This window comes from Chaetodon trifascialis, chromosome 9 (assembly GCF_039877785.1).
Source record: "Chaetodon trifascialis isolate fChaTrf1 chromosome 9, fChaTrf1.hap1, whole genome shotgun sequence".
Classification (NCBI taxonomy): Eukaryota; Metazoa; Chordata; class Actinopteri; order Chaetodontiformes; family Chaetodontidae; genus Chaetodon; species Chaetodon trifascialis.
In genome coordinates this window covers 15,344,852-15,370,892 of record NC_092064.1, presented here as the reverse complement: position 1 = coordinate 15,370,892, position 26,041 = coordinate 15,344,852, and the positions used below count along the sequence as shown (strand labels likewise).

Sequence of the window (26,041 nt, the reverse complement as noted above, 5' to 3'; positions counted from 1 at the left end):
TGAGGTATTTCTGGGTGGACAGACCAATTTTGCCATCTTGCTTGGCTAAAAGACATCAAAAGCATCTTATATCCATAGAAGAGACTTGGATGATAAATACATATAAATAAAAGCTCTGTTTTAAGGAGAGGAAAGACTGTGGGATCAAAAGAAAGTCAAATGTTGCAGAATGAAAGACTTTCTATCTTCCATTTTCATGTGCTTCCACGTACAAAACAGGTCCAACATGACAGATAATTAGAAAAAATACTTGAATTCCGATTGGATCAAAGACACAAAATATGTTGGCCTCTGGAGTTTCAGAGAGCACTTTTGCCCTGCAGCAAATAAATCTGAATTCTGAAGGATGCCGTCTTGTGTCCTATAATAAGCTTGGCATCCATAAAAACAGGGATAGAGAGGATCAGAAAAAGGGGAGAGGGAAAGAAGTAGGAAGGGGTGATTGGGGAGTGCTCGAGATGAAAAGACAGAAGAGATAAAGACAGAGAAAGACACACGCAAGACAAGAGTGTTTGATCATCCCAGCTGAATCAGCAGTGTGCTTTGGCTGAATGTAGATATACTTGATGCTCATACTCTCAGTTTGCAAACGATTTATATGTATCACTCCCTCCGTCTCTCTCTCACTCACACATCACTTGTCTTTTTCCTTCCCTCATTCTGTCTCTGCATACCCGCCTCATTCTCTCTCCAGCACTCACACATGCCCATCTTCTCCCTTTTGCCTCTATACAAAGGAAACCTCCAAGATATGATTACCTATTCCCCTCAGTAGGAAAATTTGACAAAAAAATTCTTTACCCTGAGGCCTTGACTGTAAGAATAAGAAAATATCCTGTAAAATATAATCCACACTAAGTGAATGTAAGTGGCTGCTTTCATTCACAGCGCCTGAAGGTGCAGCGAGTGAAACAGCGGTAACAGGCTGACATCAGTGTTTGGACTAGCAAGCAATACATCTCTTTTAGCTGAGTGTGACTTCTGCCTCGCCGAATTTCACCATCCTTATTTACAGTATGTATTTATTTTGTGCCAATCATATTGCACTACAAGCCGGAGGGGAATGAATAATTAGCTGGTAAATAATTGGAATATGAACACCAGCAGTTGTTGCCCGGTTTGTTTGTCTCGGGGGTGGGACACAACGAAACAATATCAATCTTTCGCAGCAACAGTTTGGGCTTGGGCCAAGGGAAAAAAAACTCATTCATACTGTATTACTCACAATGTTGAGTAAATTACATTGTGCCTCTCACAGTATATCCCTCCCTTCCTTTTGTTTCCTTACTGCATACAGGGTATGGCTGCATCTTGAAGAAAAGGAAAAAATAAGAAAATGAAGGATGTCAACTTGTCCTTTGGATAAAATGATTGCATGCTGTCTTCTTCAAAGACAACATTTTTGCTTTGCATGGTATTTTCAGGGTGGGAGAACAGAGTTGGCAATGCTGCTGGACGGAAAGACAGAACCACACTTGCCTTTCCATGTGGACTGTCTCCCTCTTTTAGCCCTCCAGGTTTCTCATTCTGGAGACATGTGTAACACATTGGGTGAATATGAGACTTTGAATCGTCCACAGTATGCTATGTCATTATCACTGTAATGGAGTCATCCGTCCAAGAAATGATCAATAAACATCCAGTGTGTACGTGGGCAGTCAAATAGCCTTGGAGTGATCAGATGCATCTCTGCGATAATGTTGCAACATGGGCAAAATATAGTTGAAGGCATATAAGGCAGGACACTGTAATGCATCACTCCATTAACTATCAACTTACTTTTGAAATCACAGCGTATCACATGGTTGCATTTGTGCAATCAGTTTTAAGGGTGGTGATGAGCACCCTTGAGGACTGGGTTTGTGCGCATTGACTGAAACTGGTACAATCAAGACAATTTCACACTCTGAGAGAAGCAAGAACGGACATAATCAGAATCGGAAACACGTTCTGGTGATGGTGAACCCCAGAAAGTTCAATATTGATTCCCCAAAGAGAGTTAACGTCAGCCACAGCTCCTTTCACGGATGACAATCTTGGAGTGTTAAGCTGACAAGTTCCCGTAGAAGTCACCTGCACTTTAAAGCTTTCTTCACCTCAAGGCCTGTTGATGTATACCTGCCCCTTTAGTGTGCATAGTCATCAGCACTGCAGTGCTGAAGTGTTTTGGTTTTTTTTTTAAATTAAAGCAGGAACCTAAATGTGACAGAAAAAGACCTTTGAGAAGAGGATCATCACTTTCATCCATTGAATTGGCAAAAAAAAAAACAACAGCTAACAAACTGTCTACACTTAAACCCCACCCCAAGTGGAGCAGCTCAGTGGTCAACAGCAGCTCCCTGCTGTGAATATACAAAAAGTAAGTTTATGAATGCCAAGCAGGGCTGTCAGAGAAGGCTGTCCCTAGATAAACAAAGTTTTCAAAAATGTTTAACTAAATGCAAAATAGGTCACTGACCTGTTTCCACTGAGCCCCAAAAGAAGCAAAAAAGGATTTAAGAATTATTTTTCAGAATAATTAGAGTGCATGAGGGGATGGTGCAGTGCAGTCACATTTTTGCTTTTAGTTCAGCAATTCAGCAAGACAAGTTTAACGTGAGCCTTCATTGATTAATGTTCTCATAAGTATTATGTACTTATGGATGAGACTTTCCTTCTTCACTGATTATTTCTTTAAACTTCAGAAATATCATCGTTAAATGCAGGTAAAGGACAATGAAATGAATAAGCTATTGTTGGTTGGTCAGTCAATCCCACAAGAGTTTCTATGCCATAAAGTGTTTGTGGCCACATAAACTACACACTTCAGCTGCTCCCACTGAAATGATGCTGCAGAAATATTGCAGTCAACTGAGACTGCACTGCTTACTGTAAAACTGATTTAAAAGGTGGAGAGAATATAGCACTGCTGTCAGTGGCCAGTGATTAACATCTTATTATGCACACTCAATCTCCCTCATAAATTTGGTTCTACACTATACTATAAAACACTATAAAGACAAAGAAACATTTTTTTATTTGAGACTTTTGACTGTTCACTTGTGTTTTTGCACTACTTTTCTTCCAGCTGCTCTGAAGCTTCATCATTTATTTGCTCTGTGCATATAAATGAAAAAAGTAGGCTCAAATGTTTCAGTATAATGTCATTTTTTTCCTGGTTGGACTGAAATGAAAAATAGAGGAAGACAGAAATGTGAGTAGTTTGTGAGGAACAAATAAAGAACAAACCAGAAGCATCTGTTAAATCAGATAATGACCACTTTTTCATAAGCTTGTTTAAACTATGAATCAGCCACTGACACTGAAATTAGTGACGACTCACTCATAGCAAATTGCTTAATGATTACTCACCTTTTTGTCCCCCCACCCCCACCCCCACCAAAGCGGTTCATCATGATTCATTAATATCATATCTCCCAGTCTGTACTCTAACAACTCTACATTATGAACTATACAGTCATCGAGTTGTTCAGGAACGTCTCGTTCATAATTCCTTAATTATCACCTCTTTCATGATTCCTCCCTTGGTAACCACTCTCATTTTTACCTACAGTAGTGTAACTACAACTCCTCCTCGCAGCAGATGATGGCAGCTCAGTGTTCACTTCCTAGAACAGCACTTTTTTTTCCCACATTTTTCACATTTTTTACAGCAAATTTCCTTTCCAGCTAGATGGTTACGGTGAATGGAGAGGATGCTCTTTCGGCTTTCCTTGATTTTGGAAATATATACATCACAGAATCTCACACTCCATCGAATCCTGACTCCTCAGATGCATGTCAACAAAACTGTACACAGCTTTATAGAGAATGAGCTAGAAAAAAGAGAAAGAAGTGGAAACGGAGTCCTTGTCTAAATGCATGTCCTTGTCCTGTGTGTGTGTGTGTGTGTGTGTGTGTGTGTGTGTGTGTGTGTGTGTGTGTGTGTGTGTGTCAGGCTATCCTGTCACGTAACATGCTAAATATCTCTGCAGACCACCACCAGTGAGGCATGGGGATTAATGGGCCATTGGAGGCTTCTTGACATTTCTGATGCCTATTTCTTCTGCAGGGAATGAAAAACGCAACCCCAGATGCCCACAAGCACAACCACACACGCACGCATGCACACACACACGCACACACGCACGCACGCACACGCACACACACACACACACACATACAAACAGACAAACAATGCAGGAATCTTCAAAAAAAATACACACACATAATATGCTGCAGGTATGCCAACATTGAAATATACTGGAGACCAACACAGAAATGCATGGAGACAGAACATGTGTAAATAAAGTTGGCTGGTGGCTTTAACATTGAACCAATTATCTGAACCTGTCAGCCACTTTATCTTAATGGTTTATTAGACACACGTACGTACAGTCCAATTTATCAATATACTGTAGAAGAAGGCTAGACTATCAGTTATAATGTCAATATCAGACACCCCTTCTATTCAGCTAAATTATGTGCAGGGTGAGCACTTTATAAATCATGATGGTACACTGGCCGAGTTAAAACACACAAGTTAAACTCCAGGGTCAAACCGTACATACACATACCTCCGTCAGCTTCCTTCTGACTGGCTTGCAAAATTACTGGTCATTTATCTTTGCCTTGACTCTCTACTATAACTCGAATTCAACTTCTAGCTCCTTCAAACACAAAAAAAATACATATCATTTAAATAATGTGTCCTTTGACTCAGGTTTGAACACATATCAAAAGGAAGAAGAGGAGCCACTTCATCAATACTGTATCCTGGAAAAGTGGAGCCTCTTTTATGCGAAAGGTTGCATTGCATTTTCATCATTTTTGGTTACAACTCTGGGTTTTCAGTGTGCTAAAAGAACATTTTCAGGGCCATAGCCTCTGGTGCCGCATGCATCAGTGTAAATGGCTACACAAAGAGCAAATATGCAATAAAACTCAATATGGAAAGAAAGGGCCAATGTCCACATGTCAAAATGTGTTAGGGGTATTTGCTTTGACTAAATAAGCCACTATGCTGCTATTAAAGCATCTTTTGTGTGTTTTCCACTATCACTGCTGTAATAATCCCAGATATTGTTGTGATCCAACAAATGCATCGCAATTATGGCAGAACTTGACAGAGCTGCTGTCCAAACACTAGAGATTGATGCAGTATCTGCAGACACAGAAACACTGTTTTCAGTGCAGCACCCAACTGCCTCGACACTGCCCGCTAAGATGTTACACTTGGCTTACACTGAAAATCATGTTTTTTTTCTCTCATTATTTGAAGGATCGTAAAAATTCAATCAGGAATCGTTCATTCTCTCTTCTATCTCCGTTCAAAACTTTTACTTTTCATATATTTTCCTGGCCTGAACCTGCTGGCTGAAGCCTAAAACTACCATTCCTCTGTCTTCCTCACACTGACACCATTCACTCATCAGCGTGCTTTCCATGAACCTAATTTGCTGCACCTGTGAGTGCAGCGTGCCAGTCCTGCTGCCAACATCCAACCTCCACTTTCTCCACCACCACCTGATCCCCACAGAATTTGAGTAATGATGACCATGCTGCAGGAGTATGTTGCTGAATAATTTGGGATTTTCAAATGAACTGCAATTTGTTTTGAAATGTCTACAGTGATTTGGTGGTTCACATTCGCTGCTGTTCTGTTTTAGTCTTAGTAATTTCAGATGCACAACCAACAGTGAAACACTACTGAAGGAAAGGTTCTGCCATTGATGAGATGTACTACATCGTGTCGTCATGTGGCCTCAAAACAGATGCCCCGTGTGAGGCTTGAACTCACGACCTTCAGATTATGAGACTGACGCGCTGCCTACTGCGCCAACGAGGCTTGAAAATATGGAAATTATGATTGAGAGGAGTTGTCACTGTTGTGATTGTGGAGTATCTACCTACTGTACCAAATGGTGAGGTGAGCAACAAATGATGTCGCAGCGCATGAGGTCGTCAGTTCAGTCAGTGGTGGATGTGTGTGCATGGATGAGTGTGAGGTATGGCGTCAGATTTGTAAAGCAAAGATGAGTGGGGGAGATGCTGAGCTGAGAGCAGTGAAGCAGTGAAATACTACTGAAGGAATGGTGCTGTATATGTAACATTTTCAAATGCGACTTCAGCTATTAAAAGACTAAATGTGTATTTTTAGACAACATGTTTGGTACATTGATTGTTGTCTCCATTATCCTGTTTTGTTGTCAAGCAATACATTTTCATTGGAAAGGTGGCTAACATAAGGCTTCTGTAAGATTCTTTGATTTGTGGTATCAGTTGAGTGTTTTTCATCTTTATGTAATGTTCTGTGTTTTCAGTCTGACTTTAAAACAGATGCCCCGTGTGAGGCTCGAACTCACGACCTTCAGATTATGAGACTGACGCGCTGCCTACTGCGCCAACGAGGCTTGAAAATGTGGAAATTATGATTGAGAGGAGCTGTCACTGTTGTGACTGTGGACTAACTGTGGATACTCTTGTTTTATCTTCAGAGGTGAGCAACAGCAATTCAACTTGACATTTCATTCATCACCTTTGAAACAATTGTTTATTCTCTTCGTGAATGATATCGCCGCGCATGAGGTCGTCAGTTCAGTCAGTGGTGAATGTGTGTGCATGGATGAGTGTGAGGTATGGCATCATATTTGTGCCGCATAGTATAAAACAAGCAAAGACGAGTGGGAGAGAAACTGGCCTGAGAGCAGTTCCAGGACAGTTTCAGATGCACAACCAACAGTGAATCACACTTGAAGGAATGTTGGTGTGTTTGTAATGTTGACAGTATGTAGTTTGTGTCTCCATTATTCTGTATTGATGTCACAAGATACATTTTCACAACTAAACCATCCAATATGAGCCATCCGTTGGATCCTTTAATTGTTGTCATCAGTTGTATGTTTTTCATATTTTTTTCCTGAATGTACCATGTCGTGTTATCATGTGACCTCAAAACAGATGCCCCGTGTGAGGCTCGAACTCACGACCTTCAGATTATGAGACTGACGCGCTGCCTACTGCGCCAACGAGGCTTGGAAATATGGAAATTATGACTGAGAGGAGTTGTCACTGTTGTGACTGTATGTGACTCCTAAACCAACAAGGCAGTTAGGGCTCTTGTCGTGTCTTCAGAGGTGAGCAACAACAACTCAACTTGACAGTACATTCATCACGCCGGAAACAACAATTGTTTATTCTCTTTATTTGTAAACTTCGTGTGTATGTAAGCGAATGAGTTGACCGTTGACAAAAGAGGGCGAGTGCAGGTTGAAAGAAACGTGAAAGTGACAATATAAATACAACAATGAAATGATGTCGCAGCGCATGAGGTCGTCAGTTCAGTCAGTGGTGGATGTGTGTGCATGGATGAGTGTGAGGTATGGTGTCAGATTTGTAAAGCAAAGATGAGTGGGAGAGATGCTGAGCTGAGAGCAGTGAAGCAGTGAAATACTACTGAAGGAATGGTGCTGTATATGTAACATTTTCAAATGCGACTTCAGCTATTAAAAGACTAATTGTGTATTCTTGGACAACATGTTTGGTACATTGATTTTGACAGTATGCAGGTGTTGTCTCCATTATCCTGTTTTGTTGTCACGCAATACATTTTCATTGGAAAGGTGGCTAACATAAGGCTTCTGTAAGATTCTTTGATTTGTGGTATCAGTTGAGTGTTTTTCATCTTTATGTAATGTTCTGTGATTTCAGTCTGACTTTAAAACAGATGCCCTGTGTGAGGCTCGAACTCACGACCTTCAGATTATGAGACTGACGCGCTGCCTACTGCGCCAACGAGGCTTGGAAATATGGAAATCATGAATGAGAGGAGCTGTCACTGTGCTGACTGTGGACTAACTTTAAATATTCACAGACTGTACCAACAAGGCATTAGGGCTCTTGTCACATCATACATTCTTCAATTGCAAAACTTCTTGTCCATGTTTGCTTTGGAGTTGACCGTTGACAAAAGAGGCCAAGCTCAGGTTTAAGGAAAGGGTGAGTGTGAGGTATGGTGTCAGATTTATGGTACGTAACATAAAACAGGCAAAGACGAACAGGAGAGATGATCAAGATACATTTTCATAACTAAACCATCCAACATGAGACTTCTGTTGGATCCTGTGATTGTTGTCGTCGGTTGTATGTTCTTCGTGCATTTTTACCTGAAAGCACCACGTCGTGTTATCATGTGACCTCAAAACAGATGCCCCGTGTGAGGCTCGAACTCACGACCTTCAGATTATGAGACTGACGCGCTGCCTACTGCGCCAACGAGGCTTGGAAACATAAAAATTATGATTGAGAGGAGTTGTCACTATTGTGACTGTGGACTAACTTGATTTTTTTGGATACTCTAGTTGTATCTTCAGAGGTGAGCAACGGCAAATCAACTTGACATTTCATTTCAAAATATCCAACTCCTGTGCCAACAAGGCAGTTAGAGATTTACGTTGAATAACGTAAAACAAAAATGAGTGGCAGAGTTTCAGGCCTGAGAGCAGCTCTCGGACTCTCACAGATGCATACCAACAATGAAACACTACTGAGGGAATGGTGGTGTTTTTGTAATGTTTTCAAATGCGAGTTCAGCCATCCAGAGACTAATTGTCCATTCTTACAACACATAACTGGTTCATTACTTCCGACAGTTTGCAGCTTTTGTCTCCATTATCCTGTTTTGTTGTGACGTGATACGTTTTCACAGGGAAGCGGCCGAACATAAGGCCTCTTTGAGATTCTTTGATTTTTGTCATCAGTCGTCTGTTTTTCATCTTTATGTAATCTATTACGCTGTGTTTTCATCAGAGTTTAAAACGCAGTTCTATTTTGACGAAATGCATGTTAACTGGAAAGCTGACAAACATGACAGTTCTGTAACATTCTTTGGTTTTTGGAATCAGTTGTATGTTTTTCATACATTTTTTTCCTGAATGTACCACGTCGTGTTATCATGTGACCTCAAAACAGATGCCCCGTGTGAGGCTTGAACTCACGACCTTCAGATTATGAGACTGACGCGCTGCCTACTGCGCCAACGAGGCTTGGAAATATGGAAATTATGACTGAGGGGAGTTGTCACTGCTGTGACTGTGGAGTAACTCAATTTTCTGAAACATCCACCTACTGTTCCAACAAGGCAGTTTGGGCTCTTGTCACATCTTACATCGTGAGCAACAACAATTTAACTTGACAGTCCATTCATCACATTGGAAACAACAATTGTTTACTCACTTCATTTGTTAAACTTCGTGTCCATATTAGTTTAGGTTCACTGTTGACAAAAGAGGGCAAGCGCAGGTTGAAAGAAACATGAGACTACAATAATACAATAAAGAAATAATATAACAGTGCATGTGGTCATCAGATCGGTCAGTGGTGAATGTGTGTGCATGGATAAGTGTGAGGTATGGCATCAGATTTGTGCTGCATAGTGTAAAACCAGCAGCAACGAGTGACAGAGATGCTGGCCTGAGAGCAGCTCTTGGACTCTCACAGACGCACAACCAACATTGAAAAAGTACTAAAGAAATGGTGGTGTGTTTGTAACGTTTTCAAATGTAAGTTCAGCTATTGAGAGACTAATTGTGCATTCTTAGACGACATGTTTAGTACATTGATTGATGATATGCAGGTTTTGTCTCCATTATTCTGTTTTATTGTGATTTAATATATTTTCACTGGAAAGGTAACCAACGCAAGGCGAGATTGTTTTTTTGAAATCTATTGTGTTGTTTCATCAGACCTCAAAACAGATGCCCCGTGTGAGGCTTGAACTCACGACCTTCAGATTATGAGACTGACGCGCTGCCTACTGCGCCAACGAGGCCTGAAAACATATCAACTCTGACTGAGAAGAGTTGTGACAGTTGCCATTGTGAACAATCGTGCACTCTGTGCATTTGTAAAACTTTGTTGTCTATATTAGTTTAGGAGTTGACCTTTGACAAAGAGGGCAAGCTAAGGTTGAAAGAAACATGAGACTAACAATATAAACACAACAATGAAATGATACCGCAGTGCATGAGGTCTTTGGTTCAGTCAGTGGTGAATGTGCGTGCATGGCGTCAGACATTTACATTTTTCATAGTGCAAAACCAGCAATGACAAGTGGGAGAGAGACTGATCTGAGAGCAGTTCCAGGACAATGACAGATGCCCAACCAAAAATGAAACGCTGCTGAGGGAATGATAGTGTCTGTGTAATGTTTCCAAATATGAGTTCAGCCATCGAGAGACTTATTGTTCATTCTTACATTATGAGACTTAGTTTTACCAACCTCCACCACATGAGTCAGCTGTTCATCGAGTTCATGGCCTGGCCTTTGAATATGGATGTGAATTTGAGTATGTTCTTCTTGGCTCATGACCGTTCTCCTGTATTTTTATTTTGCATTGACAGTGACTGCTCCAACATGATGAAATACAACTATGATGAAGTTAACTGAGCACAGTTTACAGAAAAATTGCATTTGATCAAAGAAAATTTTCAGAACTTTAATTTCTTTTCTCAGACTTTTTAGTCACAAATGACAGACTTTGAAGAATGCACTACTTTCTTGAGCAGGTAAATCATGCAGAAAGTCACAATTATGTAGGTTGTATAAAAGATTAAGTCTTATAAAATCCAAGAAAGCATTTATGTTTAAGGAAACAATTGGAAATACTACTTTTCCAACCTAAATTGCATCTCAATCCTGGTGAGCAGAATGTATCTGTGTTTTATTCTGGTATTTAATGCTTAGGCACTAAATAAAGTGTTTTATATTCCTGTAATGACCGTAAAGGATTTAATTTCACGTTTTATGACTCTTCTTTGTGCCTGATAATAAGGAGCTAAGGCAATTAAGTCTCATCAGCTCTGTGGGGGGGGGCGTTGTATATGCTCAATGTTTTGTTTGTAGGTGGAAGTGGTGTATTAATCCATGTTTTTTACTAAATGTGCTGTTTTGTGTGTGTGAGAGAGAGACAGCGTGAGCACATGTGCATGCAGTGCTGTGTTGGAGGTTGATTGTGCTTCCATTTTATTTACAGTACGTGTGTGTGTGTGTGTGTGTGTGTGTGTGTGTGTGTGTGTGTGTGTGTGTGTGTGTGTGTGTGTGTGTGTTTCTATGTTTGTTATGTATGAGTATGAGTGTCTGTGTCCTCATGCATTGAGAGGCTATTTTCAGTACATATGCTCATTATGCTACCAGTACCACACGGCCTATTATATGCTCCTGTGATTGGCCTGTGTGTGCATTGGTCTAATTCAGAAGTGTCTGCATGTGCATACTTGAATTTATGCATGTCGGTGAGTATGACTTCAGTGCGTGCATGTGTGTGTTGGTAAGAGAACTGTGTCAGTGGAGCGCAGAGAATCAGAGGACAGATAAGCTTGTCATAATAATCCTCCCCTCGCCTTGTATATGAAGCCAGCTTAATACACCTACCTACTGATAATCTGCTGCAAACAAACCAGACTACAAACAAGCACGCACGAAACACACATTTACACAAACACACACAGACACGGAAATGCAATAGCAGTCGCAAAAGCCGACAAGAACAAATCATGCAATTACACAAATATTGTACCTTTCGTTGTAAGTTAATTCTGGCCTTGTAAAATAATACAGTGTAGCTGCTGTAATGATAACAGCCAATGATGCTTCAAATTAACCCAAAAGAGCAAATAACAAGGTTTTGTAATGGTGACCTTAGCGCACATATTCTTTCACTGAAAACTTTTTTTTTGAGAGGTTCTAAATACCCCGAGGCTGCTATAACAAGAGATTCAGTTACACAAAACAATAACAAAAACTAAAATATTGTCCATAAAAACTCCACCTTCATTTTAAATTCCTGAAAATACAGTGTTTTTTATTTGTTTGTCCTTAAATTGAGTAGAGGAAGTGCTCTAAGGTACACCAACAGCGCATGTTCTGTATATGCTAAAACATACTAGATTAGGATTTAGATGGTGTTGAGAAGTGTTGTGTTAAACCAGAAAACACTACAAAATATCACTAATTAGGGCAAACTGAGGATGGGGGGGGGTCAGAGAAGGAGATGCTCTGTGGATGGTTACAATAATATTTCCCACTTGGTCCCCATTAGAGTCCACTTGGCATCAAATCAGGTTTACCACAATCTCCTTTCTCCAGAAAGATCAGCTGAATATGTTTTGAGAGGACTATCACTTTAACTCTGTTTACTGTGTTCAAGAGACACTCCAAAAACATGATTGTCTGACAAACTTTCAAGAGCCTAAATGTCATGATGCCTTTTATATTTGCTGAAAAAAAAACCCAACAACAAAAAACGCTTTTATCACAGGTCTTGATTGCAAAGGTTAACCTGAATTTAGTAAGATGCTTAATTTTCAAAAGGTCATCAGTAAATATGGCATCACGCTTTTAGTTGCCGAAATGAATTCTGATTCACACGTGAACGTAATGTGTGAAGACTGTGTGCGTTCATGGTGAATATGCGTCACGCACAGATAGCCACAGGGTCACATCCCTCTGACTACAGGATGCCATAACTCAGCCTGGAGTTACAGAAACTCTAATTACTGAAAACTGGGAGTGGAGCACAGCTGAACGGAGCATGTCAGAACACACGCACACACAAGTTGTGTTTATATCACTTGTGGGGACATTACATAGACTTACATTCATTTTCTGGAGCCTTACCCTAACCCTAACCCTAACCCTAACCATAACCACTATTTGCCTGTTCCTAACCCTGTACCTAATCTAACCTTACCTAACCCGTAACCCTGTCCTCAGTCTGCACCCTAAAATTTAACGATTTACATTAAGGGGACCTGCATTTTGTCCCCATAAGGGAGGTGAGTCCCCACAATGTGACTGTGTAAACAGATTTTTGTCCCCACAACGTGACAAATACCTGGTCTCACACACACACACACACACACACACACACACACACACACACACACACACACACACACACACACACACACACACTTACCGCACTTACCTAAACACACACACCCACATCCTCCAGTGATGTGCACTCACCTCTCTCCCCTCCTACACACTCAAACAATGCAAACGCAGCACATGAAACCACCATTTCAAGAACTTCATGCCTCATTGCTCATATTGTAACACACACACAATGAGAGGCACACACTTGCATGCTAATACACACACAGATGTTGAGCTCATTAAGAGATTCCCAGAGGGTAGCCAAGAAAGGCAGGTAACTGTGAGAATCTGGAGGAAGCAGCCACTCTGACCTGAACAGACACTTTGACAACTTTCAGGAAATTAAACAACAGCTGAAGGTAATGTGTTGCTTTACTTCGACAACCAAAATCTATATAGAATCAAATAAATGATGGGCTGACAGATCATTTAGAGATTGTCCCCTATCAAGTCGAACATTTCTTATGTTCTTATAAAAGAAAGCAGAAAAACACCAAAGACTTTCACAGAAATTAACTTGTATCTGCAATTAGGGCAGATCAGTGGGATTTTAAGGCGGCGCTAGGCCCAAACAGGATCACTTTAGAATCAAAGAGTGACCCCCTGCTGGTTTCAAAGTGGCTGTTAAAAGTTGGTAAGTTTCTTTCTTCAAAGAGAAAAGCTGCTGTGGTCAGCTTGAATTGGTGTCACTTCCAAAGTTCTGCAATAATAACAGGTATCTGCAGAAAATAAGTATCACAATGATCATAGAAACGTCTCAAAACACTCCTTCTGAACGCCTGTGTGCTCTGTGTGGTCTAAACACTCAGTTTCAACACAATGCAGATTCATGTTTGGACTGCTTCTACCCGACTGCACATGCACAAGCTGAGTTTCTACATGCAAAAATGGAATAAATAGTTTTATTATGCTCAAAATGCACTGGGAGATGAGATCTCCCACCATTTTATTTTCCTTTTATTTAATGCCTGTTCATTTTAGAGCTCACTTTAACATTTTATTGGCTGCTTGTTCGACTTAATGAGTAAAGGCTACTGCAGTTTTTATGTGATTACTCCCAAGCTTTTGGTCAGTAGGTACATGCATATACACCAACACACACACACATCCACACTAAAACCCCAGTCACGTCTCCCTCGACAAAAGCTAATCCCCCTTCATCTGACATTAAGCCAAAAGATGGAGGGATGAAGAGGTAAGCAGGGAATGAGGAAGGGAGGACAAAAGAGGGAAAAGGCAGAGAAAAGAAAAAGAGAACAAAAGAGAACAATGCTCTTTGCACAACTCATCTCTGACTTGTGATGTCTGGGCTGTTAGTGGAGGAGCACGTCTGATGTCAAGTGTCTGCAGAGACGTTGAACATGAACATGTTTCTGTATTTTAAAAGCCAGAGAAGACTCTCTTAAATTTGGACATTTAGAAAAAAATATCAATGACCGACACAACAATTTTCTACACCTACACTACTGTACATATGCAGACATGCACAGGCATGCAGGACAGGTGACGACTGTGAACACACTGAGTGGACACACTTTTTTCTGTGTGTTTTACATTAGTGTCATAAAGATTATATGAGAAACAGACTCACAGAGAAGTTATTCCATGTGGCATACAGTAAAAACGATCATATGATCATGTGATGACTGACCGGATGCACCGTCTGTCTCTCTACATCAAGCCCTGACATTCAGTTCCTTCCCTTCTCTGTCCTCTCTCCTCCAAAAGAACGCTTTGGCCTCATTTTGATTCCGGTTTCTGTTTTTCATTCTCAAATGAGACAATGGTTCTCTCTCTTTGTGCTCTTTCTTTTTCTTTCCATCTTTTGCCAAAGTCCTCATATCACGACTGATCAGATGCTGGCCCCAGAAACACCACCTGAAGAAGTCTGCTATTCATATTATGAATATGGCTTTTATCAGACCACATGCACACGCACGCACGCACGCACGCACACACACACACACACACACACACACACACACACACACACAGATGTGTATGTCCATGGACACACATACACATTCATGGATATATTATCAGGACCACACCAATTCTGGGAAACCAGCCCAGTTGGACCAAAACCAAAAACTCTATAATAATAGTGTGTGTGAGCAAGGGTGTGTGTGTGTGTGTGTGTATGAAATGGAGAGAGAAGTGGATAGCACCTATGGCTCTGAAATGAGCCTTGCTTGTCTAAAGTCTTTGGTAACACTTCACAGTAAGGAAGGTACACGGTGCATGAAAACCATAATGGACTATCAGAAAGGTACAAGCACTAACAGTATCTTTATGCATGCTTTCATGCAAGAACAATACATTAACAGGACAATCCAGCTAAATTACAAGGACAAAATTTGTCAAAGGTATTTGAAGTGGCATTTAGCGATGCCAGTGTTGGCTTTGTTTACCCAGGATTCTGCCTTTTCTAACACAAAAGAACAGATAAAGAAACACATCAAGAAGCCAACATTGACATCAAATGGTTTGTGCCACTTCTTTGTTATTCTTTCATTTTGTTTTACAAAGATGCTATTTTTCACAGTTAGAAGTCAGAAACCTTTTTGTACATACACAGTCATACTGGTTGCATAATCAAGGTTAAAAACAGGCAGGGATCACCTGTCATACCACAAAAGAAAACCAATAAGCCTCAGTGGCTGCAGGAAAGCTAATCTGTATAATCTCCCATTTAGGATCAGGATCTCCAGGGTAAACCAGTTGTGAAATCTGTTACAGGGCAAAGCACAAAGCTACAACCAGGTATAAACTTGCATTTTTCATGGCTTTCAAAGTGCCATTTATTATGCAGCATTGATTGATTCATACAGAATTATCTTTTGATTATTCACACTGAACACTTGCTTCAATAATGAAGCGTCCACACACAGTGCTGCGCAGAGTTCTGCTCAAGGGCACTTCAGCAATTACAACAGGTTATCAGTGACGGGGATTAAACCAGCACCTTTTAATTTAGTGCTTGATGTATCTGCCTTGAAGCAAGCCTGTCACCCCCTTTCACGCAGACACACACATTATAGACATTGAGGTTACTTCACAGTATGTGCTCCGTGAGGTCGCTTTAGGGAAGACAAGACTAATGCCAGATCAAGCAGACACATGCTGTGGACACACACATGCACACACACACACACACACACACACACACACACACACACACACACACACACACACACACACACACACACACAGAAAGAAAGAGTGGAAAATACAGTAAGAGAAAGATTACTTCTGATACTGACACTGCACTGTAAAGTCAAGCAGTATGACTGAGCATCCCACTGTTAAAAGTAGTATTTACAGTATTTTCTCATGGTGCACCATGTCTGTTTAGAACCTGATTTACTTCCTCCATGTGTGAAATTATTGCCTGAGTTGATCTCCAGGTTATTGCCTATGTGTCTATTTTTACGGCCACAGCACATTACAGTTTCAGCAGGGTGAAAGATTCAAATGTATCTGTGTGTCGGGGGGTGAAACTGTGCATGTGTGCGTGCATGCGTGTGCATCATGAGCATGCATGGTGTATGATACAATTGTGCCTTGCGGCGATCCTTATGTGTGCTTACAGATTCACTCCCCGGGTGCGTACGCCTTTGAAGCTCGGCAGGGTAGTCTAATAGCTTTTTAAATTTAATTAATTTCCTCTCTCTATTAATAACCTATATCATTCCCTAAGTGGTTCTAAGTTTTTTTTTAAGGTGCTGCATTACTCATTAGCCAATTGCTGTGGTAATGGGAAGGGCTTTGTGCTGAGTCAGCAGAAACCTGAAGTTGCCAAGCTCATCCCATAAAGTCTAAATAACTCTGAAAACGCAGACGTGATGGTACGCGTGGATATGGACGGCAAGAAATGAGAGTGAAGGGGGAGACGCTGACGGTAAGTGTGTGTTGAGTGAGGAAAAGAGAAAGTGAAAGGGGGGGCGAGGAGGAAAGCTAGCGTGCGAGCGTTCCTTGATGGGAATTAGTCTGGTCAGAAACACATTTATAAACTCAGTGGAAGTGTTGATGGCACTGCTTTGTTTTGCTGCAAAATAAAGCATGCAACAGCTTGATATTTTACAATGCTGGATAAATCAGTCTGAAATGTACTTACTAAAATTACCTCAAACATAATGCTGGCCTGAAACGGGCTGCCCTTGGCTTGTACAGAGCTGCCTATTGAATGATTCCTGGCAATCCATTTCCAGGCTTTACTTATTAGAATCCCCAACAAGTGCAATCATGTCATCTGTGTTGTGTTAGATGGGTAGCGACAGCATATTTTAAACAGTGTATGATCTGTGGGGAAAAAAAAAAAAAAAAAAAAACATCAAAGGGAGCAGGCTGAGGGAGGGCGTCACTTAAAGTAATTCTTAGTTGTTACCTTCATTATTAAAATATTTCATTCCATTGACAACAAGGCAGTGTGAGCTTGTTGTCAATGTAATTCTATATACATTAAGGCTCCCATAACACACAGCCTATGCCATCTGTATGTCCTCCTTTAACCCTGAATTTTATGCGGTATGCACTAAAAGGTAATGGCCGATCTTCTGTCACCAGAATCCAAGTGAGCTCATGTCAGCTGTTTCCTTAGCTCTCTGCCTGCTGCTCAAGAGCAAACTCAAGAGACTTCCCCCCTCTTGAGTTCGCTCACGGTATGTTTCCTCTCCTGTGTCTGGCTGTGGTGACCCTCCCTGAGCTCTCTGAGGGTTTCCTACAAATGTTTCCTCTGTGGTGCATTTCCTCAGTGCACTATGAAAGAGAAAGTTTGCCAATAATATTACAACAGATCGACAGACGGATAGATGGATAGATCGAGTTAAAACATCGGATAAGCTGTAGTGAATGTCATGATTTGAACTACTTTCCCCCAAACTAAAGTGCATTTTAGGTATGGTTTCTCTCTCCCTCTCTGACCTCCCGCCCGAGCATCTCACTCATTTACACTCCCACATAGCACGCGCGCGCGTACGCCGTGAGCGCGCATCGCTCAGTTGGCAAAGTTTGACGCGCTGACTTTCACGGCCCAGACGCGTAAGGCAGAAACTGGTAAACTATGCGGGATATTTCTCAGTGACTGACCAGAATTTCTTTCCTCCACGGCGATAAGAAGTCCGGCGCCTCTCGGCTCATGTCTGACCGTGAACGGAGCTATATCAACCTCCACCTGCGCTTCAGAGTTTCGGAGTTTTGCTCTCGGTGTCTGTGCGCGCAACTTTCAGAAGACAAACACTAGGATTTGGGGGCTCTTAGGCACCGTGTGCACCAGGCGTCAGGCACGGGACGCTCAATTTGCGGACAGAGCTTGAAGTTGCTGAATGGAAAGTTAGTTTGGACAAGATCTTTCTTGGTCGCTGCATGTTTTAAATAAATCATCTTTTCTCTGAGCCACTGCAAGGTGAAGAGGACATCTGCGAAGTTCTTTTAAAGCGTGCGTTGTAGAGTTTCTAATCACCATGAGTGGAGCGGTGGCTTTCCAGATGTGGATGCTTTTGTTGTTGGGGACTGTGGCCGGGGTCGGGAGGGCTCAGGTCTCCACCGCCAAAGTGATGAGGGGCAACAACAGGAGAGACGGTGAGAAGTGTTTATCATTTCATTCTGCTGCTGTTGTGCTTGTTGCCTGTTTATGTCGTTTATCTTTCATGAGCATCTTTTAGGAACTTTCTTAAGTGGTGTTACTACTGTAGCTCTGTTTGTAACTTGACTTTTTGTCCCTTTCCATTATAAAGTTTAGATAAGTGCATAATGCATATGTGCATCATTGGCTGTTTTGTCTTTTAATAACAATACTGATATGAGAGGAACTCGTACATATCGAGATATTTCAATTTAATAGGAAATATGTTTCTGGCCTGAGCGGACATCGGTTGCTTGTAAGTGGATCAAATGACTGATGTTGTTTGTTGTGGTGAATGACCTGTTGACACACTGATGATAACAAAAAAAAAAAAAAAAAGTTAAATGATGCAAAGTAGTAACAACGCTGTGGAGAAGGAGGAGGATCATCATCATTATCATTATTATTATTAAGGAGCATGCATGTGTGAGACAGCTGTGTGCTGGCAGCCAGTTAAGTGGGACTTTGCTGCCGTGCATCTCTCCTTCACTGAAGTCTTCAGATTCCCTCTTGCCTATCTAACTTCCTGCAGGTGCGCCATGCTTACTTTTCACTCGGCCCTGAGGCTAAAGTCACGGTGCTACAGTGCCTTCAATTACACACACACACACACACACACACACACACACACACACACACACACACACACACACACACACACACACACACACACAGCTGCAGGGTTGCTTTTGGCAGGCAAACATGAAAATACCACTGTATTAGGTTCTAACCTGGACGACTGCCCCCGAGGCCTGTTTCACCTCTCACTCCTCCTGTGTGTAGTTATAACAAAAGAATAACATGGACACACTAAGTAGACGACATTTCAGTGACCTTTGCTCCCCATCAAATACCTCTGCGTCTTTGTGAAGTTCAGATTATTGTTTTGTTCTTGCATGTAACTGCACACGATGAATCATTATATGAACCGAACCTGAAGAGTCTAAACACCCCTTGAGAAGCCACCGTCCGAGTTTCGTTGTTTTAACTTGAGCGAGTAGCATCCACAGATGTTTGACTGATGGATCGCAACTTGTCAGAAGCAAAACAGTTGCTGGGTCCAGTCCAGTCACAAGTGTGTGTCCAAATGCCATGAGACAGAGCAGAGAGAGAGGAGAGAAGACAAAGGCTTGTTACAAAATAAAAGTTGATACTGTATGACGGCGACAGCTGCACTAACTCGGGTCGAGATTCAAAACAGCAGCAGGATAAAAAGTCTGTTCTCTCACTGAATGAGAGAAGAAAAGGAAGATCATGAGAGGGCAGCACTAAAGCTCCAACATGCATTTATGATTCTTTCTAAATATCTGTTTTATTAGTTTTTATCGGATCAGCATCTTAGCTCAACAGAAAATCTCCTCTTGCCTTGTTATTTCATGTATTATGCATTTAAAGCCATTATATGTAACATTCTGCATTATAATGATGAAAACAACTAGACCTCTGTTAAATATTTTGCTGACTTGTGTACTGATGTTATCCAACATTCAACAATGTTCAAACCCGGAGAAACCCTGAACTTTATTCAAGCTAATGGTGCGTTTTATTTCGCTTTCTGTCAGCGGCGTCATGTTCCCTGGAACTTCAGGGGGAACATGGGAAACACAAGATGATACGTCAGACGGTGAGGAAGGAAGTCGGTGAGCCAGCTATCTGTGGCAAACTCGTAATCACCCAAAATTTGAACATGACATCAGAAAGCTGTCATTCACAGAGGACCTTGTGTATCGCGTTTGAGTTAATCTTAACAGAAACCATGAACACACTGGCTGTGAGCTTTGGGTTCGTCCTGCAGGTCCTGTGGCTGCCGCTGCTGCTGCTGCTGCACCCCACTCTTTTGAGCCTGGCCATGCATTTTTCTGCTCATCCACGGCAGAAATGGCATCATGTGCATTTATTTCTTATTGGCTCTTGTTCACCCTTGTCATTTTCACAAACTTTTAATGAGTTTTTGCTTGTTTTCCTCCTACATTTAAACACTTCACTTTAGCAACATATGTCAGCACTTACAATGCATCAATTCTTATTCATTTTTTTTTTTACATATTATCAGATTCTCATTAAAATGCACTTTGCCTCAACATCTCCTTTAAAAGGAAAAAGACTTCTTTGTGTTGGAGCAGGAGTGCCTCTCAGTTTGTGTTTCAAACCCACACTAGGCCTTGAATAAATACTTTTCTCCATATAAACACATACTTAAAGGACCAGTGTGTTGGATTTAGTGGGAATCTATTGGCAGAAATTGAATATAATATTCATAAGTATGTTTTCGTTTGTGTGTAATCACCTGAAAATAAGAACTGGTGTGTTTATTTTACCTTAGAATGAGCTCTTTATATCTGCAGAGGGAGCAGGTCCACTTCCATAGAATCCCATGTTTCTACAGTAGCCCAGAATGGACAAACCAAACACAGGTTGCAGAGATGGCCTTTCATGTTTTCCACATATTTAGCAGCCCAATAGGGGAGGGTGAAGCGAGGGGTATTCATGTGGTTGCCATCTGTAACGTCACCTCTACATGCCACTAAAACCTTAAGTCCTTTAAGGTTTGTGTGTTGTTTGGTAAAACTGAAATCAAACGAAAAACCCGTCTCAGTGTTGCACATATCCCTGAGCTGTCTACACATGCCATCTGTCAAGCTAATCCAAAATTTGGGAACTCCCTGTAATAATAATGTCAGGAAATGATTGGTTTAGTACACTCAGTGTAGCAAAAGATGGCCGTTAACATTTAGGAGCCAGTTGTTCTCCAAGTTTCCGCCCTCAGACATTGACCGGAAAACATGCTTCATCTTCATAATAACTTCAAGAGGGAGACGTGATAGTGTTGCACAGTATCAGAGGGTCAGCATATCAATCACACCTCGACCTGCAGCCATTATGAGAATGGAGCGTAATTGTTCTATCACAGGAGCTTTAAAGATGAGATGGCATAACTTTTTTTTGAACACTCGCTCAGGGACAGCTCTCTCTGAAGTCATCTTTAGGTTCGGCTAATATCAAATCAGACCGACTTCCTCAAAGTGAATTCTTTGATCTCTTGATGATCTTTTGTTGCACAATGACTGTGAGTCACTGTGATAGCTGCTACTGAGACAGACTGCTTGTTAGATGCTGCACAGGCTTTAAACAGCTCTTTAATCCACTGCACATAGTCTTACAAAAATCCATAGTGCCAACAAGTTATCTTTGCGTGTGTGTGTGTATGTGTGTCACTGTGTTCATACATTTACAGTCGGCTTATGTGGAATATGAGAGCTTAGTTCCGTTATTTGATTGACTGGTGCTGATTAGCTGTGTTTTCATGTGCAGGAGTGAACCTCAAGCTGATAGGGGCTCCGCAGCTTTCACTCATCCATTTACCATTCTGAATGTGCCCGTGTGTGTACCTTTGTGTATTTGAATGTGTGTGTGTGTGTGTGTGTGTGTATGTGTGTGTGTGTGTGTGTGACAGAATGTCCTAGCTCACTTCAAGGAATTCCCCCCCAAGGTTTTTTCTCCTGTGTTTGTTCAGCCTTTTGCTCGTTCTTTTTGCCTGCCATTGAAGTGTGGCTGGGTGGGCATTTAAGAGGTTGGATGGGGTGAGACGTGGGGGGGAGGCAGTGTGTATTTATAGAAAAAAATACACATGTAGACACACAGAACAAAGTAAACACTCAGTCTTTCTGCTCTGAACAACCTCTCATTTCTGCTGAAGAGAGCAGATGACATCGAAAGGATAAAACTTATTACACATGACTGTCTGTGTGTGTGTGTGTGTGTGTGTGTGTGTGTGTGTGTGTGTGTGTGTGTGTGTGTGATCATACAGTAGTCAGATGTCTACCCTGTAACCCAGACAAAAACACAGTCTGAGAATTAACTAGCATCCCATTCACTACTAAAAAAAAATTCTGATTTTTTACTTTAAAACTGAGCCTTTTCTGAGCTGCTCTGATGCATCGTAACACAAGAAAATGTTTGGCACTGGCTGCCAATTTGTGACTGCCCTCTGCTGGAGATTTAGAGGAGCGCGACTGGATAAGAGGTTCAACGATTAATCAATTGTCAACTACGGAATTAATCACCAATCTTTTTGATGATCGATTTGCGCAATTTTTACTCCTCCATGACAGTAAACTGGAGATCTTTGGGTTGTGGACAAAACAAGACATTTGAGGACGTCATCTGGGTTTTGGGAAACATTGATGGACGTTTTTCACCATGTTCTGACATTTTACATACCAAAAAACGAATCAATTAATCGAGAAAATAATCAGCCAGCAGTGAAAATACTTGTTAGTTGCAGCCCTGCATCTTTGCTGGTGATGCTACGAATGTTAAATCACTTTTGTGCACATCAACACACACTGAGGCGTTGCATAACACTGCGTACAAGGCCATGTGTGAAATACTTTGGGGAATTAAGTGCACTATCTTATCTATCTAAGCCTGCTGACTTTCAGATTAACGAAAGTTATGCAACTATTATTTACACACACATTACTTGTGTGTGAAAGCACACACACACACACACACACACACACACACACACACACACACACACACACACACACACACACACACACACACACACACTGTCACATGTACAAACAGCTGAGATGTTGCCTGTAGAGACCGACCTTGCAAACATACAGTGTTTGTATCATGCACAATCATGCTCACTGCGCTAAAGAGAGAAAACATTGAACTTCTATTCAGTGTCATAACTACAGCATCTTCTATAAAGGCTCCTGGCATGTCTCTCCGATTCCTCCGCTTCTTTCTTCCAATAGTTCCTCTCTTATCTGTTGCCTTCCTCTCTCAGTGCGGTCTTATCAGTCCGTGCCTCACTACATATCACTCCCTCTCTCCAGATCCTCCTCTTTCAATCTCTCCCTTTCTCATTTCTGTCTTTATCTTCCCATGCCCCCCCACCCCCACCACCCACAATCTGTCTCAGCTCTTTTTAATCAAAAGCTTTTTCAACCTGTTGTCTCTGTGAACAAATATAATGTGACAAACAGTGTCACAAGACATGCAGGCCGGCACCCTCACACAAAACAAAGCTACCTGCACAAGGACAATAGACTCAGTCCACCTTTGTAGACCAACAGACGTTTTGATGTCCATTGTTGATGCACTGAAAAGATCTGCATTCATGCTATTAAAACGGGGCACAGACGCAGAGGCATCAACAAAAAGAAACAAGCTGTGCAGAAAGCATCCATATGCACATGCAGACAAGCACCGTATGAATGGCTGTGCTCACAAAAGCATGTGTGCTCTTATTCTCTTGAGCAAGGCGTTGGTGATATCAGTGACTGTGATGTCATGATGTCATGGTCCTTGACTGTCTGAGAATTCAAAGTGGCCTTGCCTCTGATAACACACACACACTCGCACGCACACACACAAAGAATATGCAGTCATTTAAAAACATGCCCGAGCATCCAAACATAAAATATGCAGCAAAAGAGAAAAATGTCCTTTTACTAACTGTAGTCGAGGTGAGAGAAGTAGATTTGACAAAACAGTCTCACCTCAAGGAGCTTTTGATTATCATCACACAGTCTTCCTCAGCAGGTGTTCTTTACCCAGTTGAAGTTTCATTTTTCTTTTTTTCTAAGTACTTAAGGACTTCTTCTCGTCTTGCTGACTTAAATGCTGAGATACAAAAATGATTCTTGATCTTGGAAACTAATCTAAATCCAAGCTAATTTGTAAAATAAGAGTGTGTATTTTTTGCCTTTGTTTTGAGGTGCAGGAATACATAGATTTGCTCGTGGCGGATGATCAAACTGGTTGATTCAGTGGGGTCAGTGGGTTCTAAATGTCTTTGTGTCACTGTATTAAATTTAATACAAACAAGGGGTGACATCAGGGAGGAGTGTCACTGAGGTTATTGGAAATCATGAGTCACACTCAGGACACCCGACGTGAAAGTACTCCCCGCTCGCCCACCCAGACCGGCACACAGACACGCAAACACAATTACAGGATCTCCCTTGCAAGGGGATCCCCCAATAAACATCTCACACGCACACACTTTTAACACAAGAACTGCATGAGCCAAAGTCACCCCACCCCTAAACATTTGGCAGACCGTCTTTCCTCCCCTGCACAGAGAAAATAGGGAGGGGACCACTCTGACAATGTGACAGGAGAGGAGTGTGTGTGCAACAGCATGAGAGAGGCAAAGAGTGAGATGATGCCTTGGAAGACGGCGAGAGTGGAGAGGAGATAGGTGTAGGCTCGTATATGTGGCTGCGCTCCCATTTTAGGAGGAGGGGGCAGCGGTAGCGAAGTGAAAGTTTAGAAGGGAGCTTAGAAGAGTTAGAGGGCACAGAGGAGGAGGAGAGGGAAAAGGTGTGTAGAGAGAGATATGCCGAGTTAAAAGACCTGTCCCTCCACTTTTCTGCCCCGTCAGCTTGGGGAGAGAGATAGTAAGACCGACGGCAAGCCAAATGGACAGAGCATAAAGGAGGAGACGGCAGGAAGCGGGGCTGATAGAGGAGTGCAGGGGGGGAGATAAGGTATTTTTGGAGTATATAAAGTATAGTGCCAAACATCAGTAGATTATCTGATCTCAGTATCTGATCAAAACTCAAAGCATCCAGAAAAAAAGAAAAACAAAAGCAGGCACGACCACGACTCATGAAGGCTACTGACAAATCCAGCTTCCCACGTCGGGGGGGGGGGGGGCACTCAGTGAAGTGGAAACATAATTAAGCTTCTTCACCTCATGCCCCGAATGTGATTGTTTAAAAGGAGAATGAATTCCTCAAGATTATCCAAATATACAGAAAAACATTGATTTCTTGTGCAGGTAAGAGCCATCATCACTTCTTATCATCTGCTAAGATTAAGCCAATTATAATGGGGAGTTGTAGATAAGAGGAAGCAAAGACCTGACGTGGACTTTCAGAAAGGCTAATGCCTCTAAAGTTTTCTCCTTCAGTTGCATGTGAAGAATTTAAAAGCAAAACTACCACAACATCTCCCAGAAGTAACAAACGGTGGTACAGCTAAATCACGTGGTTGCGATGTGGGAGACGTGACAATTGTTCTGGACATGTGCTTTCTGTGTATTTTGACTCTGAGCTGTTTATATGTGGTATTGTTTCATGTGCCATAGGAGTGAACTGTGTGTAGATTTGATGTCAGATGCCGTATCTGGGCTGTGCAGTGGTACCAGTGCCACGTTATCAGACAATAATGCACATCTACCGAATGTTCCCTGCTGCTAGCTTGTGCCAGCAATACTTGAAAATCACATAACGTTAGCTGATGCTGGCTAACTTAAAGCAACACTTCCACATTTACACTTATTTGCCTCCTTGCTGAGAGGCAGATTTCCAGTTTTCCTCTTTGCAGGCTTTATGCTAAGTGAAGCTAAGCTAAGCTAAGCAGCTGCTGGCTGTAGCTGTAAAAAAAAAAAAATAAATAAATAAATAAATACAGAAATTGCTGTATAAACTGAGCAACTGAGTGAATTTATCCACTTTGCAAATACTGACAGCTCC

General features: G+C 41.6%; 1 protein-coding gene and 7 non-coding genes across 8 annotated transcripts in view; 1 reads left to right on the top strand and 7 right to left on the bottom strand.

Annotated features, from left to right (window-relative positions):
* Window positions 1–5,754: 5,754 nt before the first annotated feature.
* On the bottom strand, window positions 5,755–5,827 carry trnam-cau (transfer RNA methionine (anticodon CAU)). Its single transcript has one exon. It is a non-coding gene; the product is annotated as a tRNA-Met (tRNA).
* A 492-nt stretch (window positions 5,828–6,319) lies between these two features.
* trnam-cau (transfer RNA methionine (anticodon CAU)) lies at window positions 6,320–6,392 on the bottom strand. Its single transcript has one exon. It is a non-coding gene; the product is annotated as a tRNA-Met (tRNA).
* A 548-nt stretch (window positions 6,393–6,940) lies between these two features.
* trnam-cau (transfer RNA methionine (anticodon CAU)) lies at window positions 6,941–7,013 on the bottom strand. The gene has a single exon. It is a non-coding gene; the product is annotated as a tRNA-Met (tRNA).
* Window positions 7,014–7,706: 693 nt separating this feature from the next.
* On the bottom strand, window positions 7,707–7,779 carry trnam-cau (transfer RNA methionine (anticodon CAU)). The gene has a single exon. It is a non-coding gene; the product is annotated as a tRNA-Met (tRNA).
* Window positions 7,780–8,186: 407 nt separating this feature from the next.
* Window positions 8,187–8,259, bottom strand: trnam-cau (transfer RNA methionine (anticodon CAU)). Its single transcript has one exon. It is a non-coding gene; the product is annotated as a tRNA-Met (tRNA).
* Window positions 8,260–8,950: 691 nt separating this feature from the next.
* trnam-cau (transfer RNA methionine (anticodon CAU)) lies at window positions 8,951–9,023 on the bottom strand. The gene has a single exon. It is a non-coding gene; the product is annotated as a tRNA-Met (tRNA).
* A 712-nt stretch (window positions 9,024–9,735) lies between these two features.
* trnam-cau (transfer RNA methionine (anticodon CAU)) lies at window positions 9,736–9,808 on the bottom strand. The gene has a single exon. It is a non-coding gene; the product is annotated as a tRNA-Met (tRNA).
* Window positions 9,809–17,940: 8,132 nt separating this feature from the next.
* Window positions 17,941–26,041, top strand: part of pdgfd (platelet derived growth factor d) — a 53,028-nt gene continuing 44,927 nt past the window's right edge. Inside the window, exon 1 of the mRNA XM_070970571.1 lies at window positions 17,941–18,496. Coding sequence (XP_070826672.1) covers window positions 18,379–18,496 — 118 coding nt within the window. The 5' untranslated portion in view covers window positions 17,941–18,378. The remainder of the gene's footprint in view (window positions 18,497–26,041) is intronic.